We start from the raw sequence: 13,043 nt of genomic DNA, 5'->3' as shown, positions 1-13,043 counted from the left end.
ACAGTTGGTACACTACTCTGGTGTTACTGATACCTGTATACAGTACTTTGGATTTGTCAATGTTAAACTTCAGTTGCCACCTCCTAGCCCATCTGCCCAACTTTTCCAGATCATATTGCAGCAGCATACTGTTGTTACGTCATTAACAACTCTGCCAACCTTTGTATCATCTGCAAACTTGGACATTAAGCCTGTTTTACCTTCATCAATAACACTGATAAATATAGAAAACAACAATGGACCCAACACCAAACCCTGGGGTACTCCACTAATAACAGTGTCCACTGATTACCGCTCTCTGTCTGCTCCCACTCAACCATCCTTTTATGCATTGTAGCATCTTGCCCTTAATGCCATACTGCTCCCATTTGTACAGCAGTCTTTTATGTGCAACAGCATCAAAAGATTTCCTGTAGTCCAAGTATATGATATCAAAATTATTTTTTGCATCCAGTTCCTTTGTGGCCACATTGTAGTATTCGATCAAATTGGTCAGTCATGATTTCCCCCTAACAAATCCATGCAGTGTCTGTAGTAGCTTCCAAGATTACTTCCTTGAATGCTTCCCATTTAGAATTTGCTGTTGGTAACATCATCAGCTGGCCCCACTGTACAGCAGGCCCTCGTTATAACGCGGTTCACTTTATGCTGATTCGCTATAATGCTGTTCTTTTGTTATAACCCGTATCTGACTATAACGCTGTCACAAATCACTATAATGCTCTTTTACAGATTGCATTTTTGGAATATTTAATGAAATCGTTTCATTTGATGGAGTCAATAGCTTGAAAATGAATAGCAAAACAGCATTAAAACGTTTCCCACGCTGAGTGAAATTTTCTCGCACGCTAATTTAATTGCAGTACTGTGACTTGTCACGCAGTTCTGAGATCAACATTTTAAAAAATGATCAAGTATATTGCTTATAATATGTGTTATATGCATTTATCCGAAGTCTAGTCATCACTCAGTACAGTTTTTTTTTTTTTTTTTTTTTGATTTGGTAATTGTTGGCGCATCGGCTTCTGTGGCCATATTGCACCTCCCAAGGTTTTTGCAGTACTTTTATCCAAGCCCGAGGCGGGAATCGAACCCGCGACCTTTGGGTTGCCGGACTCAGTACAGTATTAGACATTGTGCATACCGGACAGTTTACTCAAACATTGTATCATAATTAATGCAACCAACGCAGTTACATTTTCGAAGAGTTAATAATGGCAGATAAGAATGAAAAAGCAACAACAACATCTGGACGCAGTACGAAGACTATAAATGTAAGAAAAAGACCAAATTTGAAGTGAATCGATTCCAGTCAACAACAAGCAGATGTCTGCATAATTTAGGAATGGCAAGTTTAACTGTAAGAACAATTATAAAAAATAAAGAATTAATTTTAGCAGTGGGAAAGACAGCTGTTCCACTGCAAGCAACTAGGGCTAGGCCGGCTATTAGGATTGAAATGGAGAGACTCTAACTAATTTTATTGAAGATAATATTCAATGCAGGATTCAGTTAAGTTAAATATTAAAAAAAAATAGAGAGAGATTATCCTATATGATGATCGGAGGTACATAAAAAAAAAATGTGGAACCATTTAAAACTAATAAGGGCTGGTTGAATAGATTTAAAATCCAGGGAGAAGCCACAAGTGCAGATCAAGGAGCTGAAATTTTCAAAAAAGAACTTGTTAAAATCATTGAAGAGGGTATTATGTGTTACACTTCTCAACAAGTTTTTTACATAGATGAAGCAGGACTTTTTTGGAAATGAATGCCTAAAAGAAGTTTCGTATTGAAAGAAGAAAAAACATGCCAGGTTTCAAAGTGGTGAAGGATCGGTTGACTTTATTGTTGGGTGGTAACACTGCGGGGATTTAAAATTAAAACCCCTTTTAGTTTACCAGGAAGAGGGCCAAAGTACAACCCAAAATCGACACATTTTTCATGATTTTAATTGTAATTTTAAGTTTAATTTTGATATGTAAGTAGTTACCACATAATTATATATGTATGTAATGCAGAATATTTTATATGTACAGATATTTGAATATTAAATATTTTGACTGACATTTCTGCATCTTTTCACTACCATTTATTATTGATTAGGAAATATCCTATGGCACTGACTGCAACTCACAAATACATATGTTACCTTATGGGAATGTGGCACTCGCTTAGCGCTGTTTTTCCGGAATGAATTATCAGAATTAAGTGGGGGTCACCTGTATATAATTTACAAACTGTCTGTGAACACTGTAGTCACCTATACAAAACCAAAAACCCTTCTCTTTAATAAATCCCATATCAGTACACTGTGATCACTGCCATCTAGTGGTTTCTTTTGAGAAGTTTCATCTCTCTTGCAAAGTAATATACTTTGTTCTACTAGTATTTTGTCATTGCTTGCCATTGCTAGAAGTTCCTCAGTAAATTCTGTTTTATCATCACTTATAGTCACTCTTGATTTTTGCAGGATCTCCTCCCTTGGAGTTTAAATCTTAATACAGAAAACAGAAATGAACCGAAAGGAGCTAGATCTGAAGAGTATAATTTATGAGGCCCAGGGTTATGTTCTTGGCTGGAAACTGGAATGTGTGACAAATTTCACCATGTATGTTCAGTTTGTCATCAAAATGCATTGGCAGATTCCACAGAAGAGTCTCAGTTATTCTGCCAAGTCATGGATAGCGAGATGCCTATTTTGCACTGTTTTCATGTGAGCTAGTTGTGTCAAATAAGTCTTCTTCATAAAACATAAAAATCATAAAGGGTATAACCAATACAACCTTCATCTGAGGTACATAAAATAACATTGACACAGTCTAGACAAGGGATTGTAACCAAACTGCTCAAAAAGGAATATATCATAATCCAGGAGCAGAATTCCATACAATTATTTTGTTTTGCCACAGTAAGAGCTGTGTGGAAACTTGATGAGAAAAGGATCAAAAATATCAGCAAAGTGGATAGGATTATCTGAATATTTCAGCACAAAAACTGTTCAGGAAATATTCGTATCTGCTGTAATTACAACCTTTTTTTGTCAGATAGCTCAATAGAAACAGACCAATGGGGGAAAAAAAAAACTAACTAAAAACCAACAAGGAAATTAATGCAGTACACAAGGAGGATATCCAATTTTACACTGCTATCTCAGAGTAGCAAAGGCACCTCCGTAGCCAGGTGGGCAGGAGCAGTAGTGCGTAGCACACGCTTCTTGATTAGACTGGGGTTCAAGCCCGTGACCACCAAATATGGAGGATGCGGAAAGGTCAGAGAATGACTGCCGCTTATCCACGGAGCAATATGGCCTCAGTTGCTAATGCTCCTAAAAATCAAATAAAAACAACAACAGAGTAGCAAAAGCATTTCAACTAGAGACAGATCAGCCTCATGGTACAGGAATTCTAGGGTGGCTGTAAGGCTGACATGTAAAACTTTTAATATTAACCCATGTAGCATCTCTGGATATTGTGTATGTGGAAAACATTCTGAAAAAAATATTTTCACACAAGGTTTTGGGCTGATGGATCCCTTAACTAATGTCACATTTCAGAAGGTGCAAATGCAACCTTGTGCATAACAACTTTTGACCACATGCAAATGACTAGAACATTGAATAGGATGATAAGAAGGATGGGGATAAATTTTGGAGGACAGTTTGGTTTGATTTCATGTGAGGAGGTGGTATGGGACAAAGGATGTACTAGGTGTGCTGAGAATGTTGATGGAAAGACATCCAAAGTAAACAAATATGTATGTGTGTTTTAAAGATTTGAAGAAGGCTTTTGATAAGCAGATTGAGTTAAACTACTGAATACTGAAAGTGTAACAGTAGGAAGGAATGTAAGACAGGGGTGTTGTCCAACCATGACTTTATTTAATATATATAGCAGCAATAGTAGTAATGGCAAATGATGCAAGAAATCAAGCTTATATAGCATCAGTTAAAAAAAAACTCACTTCACCCATCCATATGCTCCAAGAATTTGTCTAACTCTTCCTTGAATTTATTCAAGGGAGAACTAGATAAATATATAGAAGAAATGGTTCAAGAGGCAAATGGAAGAAAAAATATGGATGAAGGAGAATTGTAAGGGGTGGAGATGAGGGGAAAAGTTATTAAGAGTGTTAGATTCGCAAATGGTATGGTACTGGTTGCAGATTCTGAGAAAGGATTAGAGAAATTGGTTAATAGACTAAAGGAAAGTCTGTCATATGTTTTCAATAAGAATAAATATTGAAAGAGTGATGATTATGAGTGGGATGATAGGGTACAAATTAAATATTGACACTAGAAAAAAGAAAATAGAACAGGTGAGTGAGTACATGTATTTGGGAAGACTAACAGAAAGTAGCAGAGAAATAAAGATAAGAATAGCAAAGCGTGAAAAAAAAAACTTTTTAGAAGAAAAGAAAAATGTTATGTGGAGATTAGGAATTGGTTTTAAACAACAGACTGGTAAGATGTCTGGTATGAAGCGTGGTACTTTATGGAGCAGAGACACGGACACTTGGAAGATATTAAAAGATTGGAAAGTTTTTTACTGGAGGAGGATAAAAAATATAAGATAGGTCAATAAAGTGAAAAATGAGGTTTTGAGAAAGATGGTCGAGAAGAGATACTTAAACTGAAATAATCAGAAGGCAGAAAAGAAATTGGATTGGACGTGTTTGGAGGTGAATGGACAATGGAGGATGTCACGGGTGGAAAGTCAAGGAGAAGAGGATCAGACAGAAAGTGAGATATGGAGAAGTGGCTGTTAAGTTTATGCCTGGACCTATACTTGGCAGAGCACTAATGATAGTGAACAATGCCAGAATGACTTATTTTCCTGAGTGGTGACTACCAATGAGACCTGGATTCACCATTTTTACCACAAACCAATGAATACATTCTTGGTCATAATCTCAAAAAGCTAGCAAGGGTGCAGCAGAAAATGCTGAAAAGGTGACACTGTTGGTGTTTGGGACTAATGTGGTCTTTACCAATTTAAAATTTTTCATAATGGGCATTACCATCACTGAAACGTGTAATGCCACCCTTCTGTCTTGTTTGTGAGCAGCTGTCAAGAAAATATCGAGAAGAATGCTGACCACAGGTTGAGTCCCACAGTTGGAAAGCCAACAGGGTGTTGAAATGTTGCATCTGCCATATTCTACCATCATCGCTTCAAGTTTCTTCCCCTGTCTATTCCTAAAGTACTTTTTCTATGTCAAGCATTTATTGATGATACTGAGTTCTAAGAATAAGTCATGGTTTCAAGGGAAATTAGAGGCATTCTACAAAGGTGACCTCTCCAGAATTATAGCATTATATATGAAATAAATTATAACAAACTATGGTGTATGAAATTATTTCATGTATTATTAGAGATTGGTTTCACTGTCAATGTTCCCATTCCTGTTAATTTTGATACTGTATAACATATCTCAGTTGCCCAAATTATTTGCTGTATGATTCCTTTTGCCTCAAAGGTGGTACTTGTGCATATGTCTGTTCTGATATTCCCTGTCAAAGACTTGGTAATTTGGAATCTCCCCTTTTTGATCTTCTCTGGCTTAAAATCTCTCTACCTCACTGTGTCAAATTCATCTGTTGTCTCTACCATTCTCCCAACTCCACTAATCACTTGCAGCTCTTTGACTTCCTCTCTTTGTAACTTGACTTTCTCCAGTCCAACTTTCCTAACAGTGAGGTAATTTTCCTTGGTGATTTTAATGTTCACAACTCCAGCTGGCTTCTGTTTTCGAGTCACACTGACTCAGCTGGTCGAGATGCTGAGGCTTTTGCAATTACTAATGACCTTGCACAGATTGTTCATTTACCTACAAGAATACCGGACAATCCTAACCATACAGCCAACACGCTTGATCTTTTTCTCGCAAACAACCCTTCTAAGTACATGGTCGAAGTGAGAAGTCCTTTAGGCACCTCAGATCACAACTTGGTGATTGTCTCTTCTCCAATGGAACCTTTATCTCATGGCTATTCCCAACCTGGTATTGTTTGGCATTACAAGAATGCAAAACGGGATGACCTGCGAGATTTCTTTTTTTCTTTTCCTTGGTCTGATTACTGTTTCAAAACTTCTGATGTCAACATTTGCTCAGATCGTGTCAATGAAATTATTCTTGCAGAAATGGAATCCTTTATCCTACACTCCACTTTAAAATCTCATCCTTTATCTAAACCTTGGTTTTCCAATAAATGTGCTAAGGCTGTTCAAGAGAAGAACGTTACATATCGTAATTGGCTTGTTTCTAATTCTTCAGTTTCATTTTCTGCCTACACCAAAGCTCACAACAATTGTAAATAAGTTATTAATCAGTCCAGACTAGAGTTTGAACAGGCTAAGAGTAGAAAACTTGCTTCTTGCCCTAGTGGCAGCCGAGCATTCTGGTCTCTTGCCAAAGCTATTGGCCGCAACATTTGCTCATCTCTGCTCCCACCTCTGTCCAAACCAGATGGTTCTGTTGTCACTTCATCCAAGGATAAAGCTGACCTGCTAGCATCCCATTTCCCTTCCAACTCATGTATAAATGATCTTGGTAAAACACCTCCCACCATTCCTAACAACACTGCATTCAAAGCCTCCTGTGGTCTTCCATCAAAAGGATGTCAGAAGGATTTTGACGAATCTTGATGCTAAGAAAGCTCCAGGTCCCGATGGTATTTCTCCACTTGTTCTCAAAACCTGTGCTCCTGAACTTACTCCTGTTCTTTGCTGCCCTTTTTCATTTTCTTATTCCAAAGGTGTTTTTCCTTCTGCTCGGAAATTTGCTCATATCCAGCCAGTTCCTAAAAAGGATGACAAATCCCTCCCATCCAATTATCGTCCCATTGCAATTACTTCTACTCTTTCTAAAGTAATGGAAAAATCAATTAACTGCCAACTCTTAAACTACCTAGAAACCTTCCGTCTGATCAACGATCGCCAGTATGGATTCCGTCAGTGTCGATCCACTGGTGATATTCTGGCTTATGTTACCCATTTATGGCCTAATTCAACGGAAAATTTCGGTGAAACACAAGTAGTTGCTCTAGACATCTCAAAGACTTTCGATCCTGTTTGGCATAAAGGACTTCTAAACAAGCTTCCATCTTATGGTTTGCCAACTGTTTTTTTGCAATTGGTTATCCAGTTTTTTCTCTGATCGCTCAATGAGGATGATGGTAGATGGCTCTCTGTCTTCTAACTTTTCCACTAATGCTGGTGTCCCCCAAGGTTCAGTTCTTTTCCCCACTCTTTTTCTATTGTATATTAATGACCTTCTTCCATTAACTGGAAATCCTATCCATAGTTTTGCCGATGACAGCACATTGCAATAATTAAAGACCAGCCAAGGAATTAAAAATTTTTACTATAAAAATAAAATATACAGAATATAATGAAATACTGTGATACACTATCGGAAGAATAAAATATTACAATAAATTACGATACAAATGTTAAAAATATACTGAAGCAATACCAATTATCTAAAATAAACTAGATTAAAAGCGATAAAACCTGAAGCTTTCGGAGACTGCTGTCTCCTTCTTCAACTGTTGAAGAAGTAGACAGCAGTCTCCGAAAGCATCAGGTTTTATCGCTTTTAATCCAGTTTATTTTAGATAATTTTATTGCTTCAGTATATTTTTAACTATATTTTTATCGTAATTTATTGTAATATTTTAGTCTTCCGATAGTGTATCACAGTATTTCATTATATTCTGTATATTTTATTTTTATAGTAAAAATTTTTAATTCCTTGGCTATTGTTGGTCTTTAATTATTGCAGTATTCCCCTTTCCATTTTGAGAAACCTTGCACTGCTCAATCATTCTTCAATTTCTCGAAAATCTGCTACCAATTCCTTAAATGCCGATCTTCAGGTAATTCTCCAGTGGGGCAAAGACAACTTAGTAGATTTCAATCCTTCTAAAACTCAGCCTTGTCTTATATCTCTCAAAAAGGATTCTTCTACTCCTATGCTTATCTTTGGTGACACTTCGATTTCTAGGCAAAATGATATCTCTCTTTTGGGGATTACCCTGACTTCTAATCTCTCTTGGCACAAGCACATTACAAATATTGCTTCCTCTGCATCTAAAAAACTTGGTTTTCTCTTTTGCTCTCTGCGTTACTTTTCTTCCAAACAGCTGTTCACTCTGTACAAATCGCAAATCCGCCCTACCATGGAATATTGTTCCACATCTGTGGTGGTGCCCCCAAAACCTCACTCAGGCTTCTCGATTTCATTCAGAAGAGGGCAGCTAGGTTAATTTATGATTCATCTCTAACAGAGTCTCTCCACTCACTGTCTCATACACGTACTGTTCTTCTGAATTGGCTTCTATAATTCCCACTCTCTCCCTTTCAAAATAGTCCGAACACGTGCCGCCACCAGCCAACATCCATTTACTGTCCAACTTCAAACTCATAGAACCAACTTTTCATCTTTCTCGTTTATTCATTCAACTGCCGCTTTCTGGAACAACCTTCCTTCATACCTATTACCTGAAAATTACAGTTTACAGAAGTTCAAGTCCAATGTCAACAAATATCTTCTTTCGTCTTCTCAACCTCCAACCCAAGCGTGGTACTAAGTACTATAGGTTCTAATACCTCTCGTGTTTGGTGTCTACATAAAAAAAAAAAAAATATATATATATTTTTATACTTGTTATACTGTAATATATAATCTTTACTTGCTGAAATTATCTGCTGAACTGGGAAATGAGAACCAGGAAAATTTTATAATTTTTTTTTACTACCATTTATGACAGCAATACAGGAAAACCATGATTCAGTCATATTTTGAGAAATATGACCAAAATGAGAAAAATGAACAGAACCATCAATGAAAGTATTCATATTCATTTTGCACTAACTTGTAGCAACTGTACTTAGCACTGCATATGTCATAATTTCAAAGTCTGGTAGACTCTTCCAGAGCTGCTGCTTCACAAACTGGGGGAAATACAAACAACCATCACAAGTGATGTCGAGGAAAACATACAGTGGATGCACAGAATCAGAAAAGGGTGTAATGCTACTGGCAAGCACTGAGAATTGCAAAAACTCACCTCAGAATAAAACATTAGGATGTCCAAAATCCATTTCCTGCAAGACAACGTGATGTACAATACAGGAATTAGGGCCAAATAAACACTCCTAGCTTCACTAAGAACTATAACTTAAGTAGTGTTTTCATGTCATGGTTTGCAGAATATGCAAATGACTTCACTCTCCTCCATTTGGGCTGCCAACCCTCAGATCCCAACTGCATGGAGTATCTGTGAGATGTTCAAAGGGGGCTGTATGTGTGGATCAACCACTGGCCATCTGGTGCAATTATGAGATGCTCTGCAGACAGCACAACATATTACATCTCAAGTATACTTCATAGTCTTGACACATTCATGCCAAGATGTTATTAGGTGGGTTGTCATATTTCAATAGCCATGAATGTATAACATTTACTTAACAACAATATATGACTGTAATCTTAATATGAATTCTGTCTAACATTTTTTTCACAGTTCGATTATTTAATTGTCCTCTTAGTAAGGCAATAAATAGTGAACCTGATAATTAAGAAATGTGAGTATCTTACCTGTGGCTGTGGTGAGAGAAAAGGCTTGATATCAATATCAGTATTTAATGCTTTCAAATCATGGTCGCCAAATCCTCGGGTTACTCCAATAGTTGCCAAAACTCGACTCTAAGAAAAATTATTAGGAATAAACATTAAGCAAAAAATATTGTTTATTTGCCTTTATACAAAGCAGTTAATTTTGCTCAGACTCATTTATGAAGATGACAATGACACTATAATAATAATTAATCTATAATGTTTTGGATTCAACAGCAGATGGATGGACTGGGGGGGGGGGTGATGGCATCAAATATAGGAGCCATGTGTTTATTCAATTAGGCCAGCACGAAGTTTCCAAAATTCCATTAACTTTTTATATTCTATTGGACTTTTAAAAATTTATTTATTTATTCTAAATTTGTAAAATTTAGAATAAATAAATTTCAATAGAAATCTATAAATTATATGAATCACCAATAGGTATCACTAACCAACCTGGTAACTGAATTCTTGGTAGTCAAATTGCCATATCTTTAAAATATACTCATTTCTTTCAGTAATTTCATGCTGTTGTGCACTGAGTGTACACCAGTGTGGACCACAAGACCTATGATCACAAGACCTGTGATCCATGAGACATTCTGACATGTGTGTTATTTACAGTAACTTGGCTATGATAGCAAGGATTGCATATATAGCAGCAGCTAATGTGAATTGTTGAGCACTGCATATACAGGGTGATTCAGAACTTGCATGCCTAACTTTGTGTGTGTGCTTTTAGTTTTATAAAAACTTCAAACACGAAAGGTATCAAAACTTATAGCCGGTTATAGTGATCACATTTGCAAATTGAATTTTGATTCTAATAAGTGTAAATTGATGAATATTATCCACAGGCTATAAATATACAAAGCACAAATTTACACTTTATTACCAATTAGAGGTAACAGGAGTAGTGTGGGCAGACCACGTTCGACGCAAACTCCCGCCATGGAAGAAAGTGTGTTGAATGCCGTCCAGAATATATCCTACTACCAGCACACATGCCGTTGCCTCTGCCTTAGGAGTGTCTCGTTGCAGTGTACAGCGTGTCTGGCATGACGATTCCTTACACCCCTTTCATCTCCAAAGGGTTCAGTTACTGCTTCCCCAAGATCATCCTGCACGTGTGGCTTTTGCGCAGTGGTTTCTCCAAGAAAGTGTTCAAGACTTGAATTTTCCAGCCTATGTTCTGTTCACAGATGAGGCTTATTTCACTCGGGAAGGCTTATTCAATCAGCACAATGCTCATGTGTGGGCTCACGACAACCCACACAGTGTGCACCCCCATGCGGCACAACATCGCTTTGCAATAAATATGTGGGTAGATATGGTCGGTGACTGCTTAGTCGGCCCATACCTGTTACCACCCAGCATGAACTCCGCTAAATATTGGATCTTTCTTGAACCAGTTCTACCAGTGTTACTTGACGATGTTCCAGCAAACGTGAGACGCAACATTTGGTTTCAACCTGACGGGGCACCTGCCCATTATGGAAGGTGTGTTCGTGACCATTTGAACAGGCGTTTTGGGCGTCGATGGATCGGCCATGGCGGACCCTTTGCCTGGCCCCCACGCTCACCTGATTTATCAAGCCTTGATTTCTTTCTGTGGGGGGGGGGACCTCAAATCTATCGTGTACGAATCGCCTGTGGAGATGGAAATGGATCTCGTGGCGAGACTTGTCTGCGCTGCTGCTGCTGCTGTCAAAGAAACTCCAGGTGTGTTCGACCGTGTCCACCAATCCATGCTGCGCTGGTGTCACGCTTGCATCGCGTCTCATGGTGGAACCTTCGAGCATCTGTTGTAACATCATGAAATGCATCCATCTTGTACTCCATTGTTAATATTATGTCAAATAAATGTTTGCCACTAATTACTGTCTTGTGTCATTTCTGCTTCTTGTGCCTCTGCTACTACTTTCTTGTGACGTTTCCGGTTATGGGTTCCTATGCGATTCACATTCCTTTAGATGTTACCTACCTCCCCTAAACGTTTGTACCAATATTTTTGAGACACCCTGTATATATTATTTTCTGAGGATAATGCTACAGAATTAAAAGGGAGATACCAACTATATATCTAAATATACAGCTCAATTTAGAGGCCAATCTAAAGACAGAGAAGGAAAAATGGAATGAACTGATTAATGTATGGCAGACCAGATGGGACAGTTCCTCAACGGGAGTTGTAACAAGGAGTTTTATACCACAAGTTACATATCTACTAAATAAGTCGATAAGAACATGGTTTTCTATGGGAATGGAAACTTCATACATAAACAAGACATGGGTCCCTCAATGAAAAATTATTCCAACTGGGACTACATGATACAGATTTACGTGCATGTGGAGCTGTAAAAAACTGGAAGCATGTACTTTATGATTGTCCATATTACGTTGATTTACAATTGCATTGCAGGGCTGTGTTTATAATTTCCATCCTGAGGGGAGAAGAGAATCTTCTCTCCACCCAAGCAACTTTTCAGAAATTGCAAGAATTTCTGCCAAGGAAGTATTTAAAAGAAGACGACAGGTGATTTGCTGAGATTCAGAAACAATTAGTACTGAAGTGGGAGTTGCTATTGCTAGTATCGAAACAGTGTGGGATTGCTAGCTCTCCTGGAGAGTGGGATTCGATGCTAACCCTAAATGGGTGGGATATTGCTGGCACTCGCTGAGTGACAGATTTCAGAGTGCTACCAGGCCTCAGGTGATCACATCAAGACACTTGTTTGTCCCTGTGACTTTTATCCTCCTCCTCTCATTTTGCCATATCGGGGTGGCAAAACTTCCCTATTAGGCCACCCAATCTTTATAACCTATTTTTTTTTTTACATGGTCTCTGTCAGAGACTATCGAGAACTATGGGACTGCCTGGCTTACCTCTCAGTGGTGGTGGCAAACAATGTAGAATCCGAATAGAGGACCTGCAGCCGAAAGCCAGAACAACAACAACATCTCACACACACACACACACACACACACACACACACACACACACACACACACACACACACACACACACACACACACACACACACACACACACACACACACACACACACACACACACACACACACGGCATTTACAGAGTTCTGTTTACACCACATCTACATGATGGCACTGTTGTGGGAAACCACCCAAAAACTATGCTGTACAGCACAATCAGCAGACTTAAATCCGATCGAATATATGTGGAATGACCTTGGGCATCACACTGCACTCCAACAGCCAACTCATTGGTCAATTGGTGAACTAAAGTCTGCGCTGGTGGAAGAATGGGATTTCTTGCCACAGGATCTTATAAATACCGTTATATGAAGCATGGTTCACTGATGTCAGGCCTGTTTAGCTGTTGGAGGGGATCATATGCAAGACTAAAATTTCATGTAATCTTTTTTGGTAATTCTTATACA

The 13,043-nt window shown here is 38.1% G+C and overlaps 1 protein-coding gene across 1 annotated transcript in view; it reads right to left on the bottom strand.

The window, feature by feature from the left end:
• Positions 1-13,043, bottom strand: part of LOC150086789 (protein phosphatase 1H-like) — a 178,691-nt gene that overhangs the window by 16,005 nt on the left and 149,643 nt on the right. Inside the window, exon 9 of the mRNA XM_090372757.1 lies at positions 9,603-9,710. Coding sequence (XP_090228883.1) covers positions 9,603-9,710 — 108 coding nt within the window. The remainder of the gene's footprint in view (positions 1-9,602; positions 9,711-13,043) is intronic.

The sequence above is a fragment of the Mastigoproctus giganteus genome, chromosome 4, assembly GCF_048544385.1.
Source record: "Mastigoproctus giganteus isolate SK-2022 chromosome 4, ASM4854438v1, whole genome shotgun sequence".
Lineage (NCBI taxonomy): Eukaryota > Metazoa > Arthropoda > Arachnida > Uropygi > Thelyphonidae > Mastigoproctus > Mastigoproctus giganteus.
This window is presented reverse-complemented; position numbering and strand designations above follow the sequence as displayed.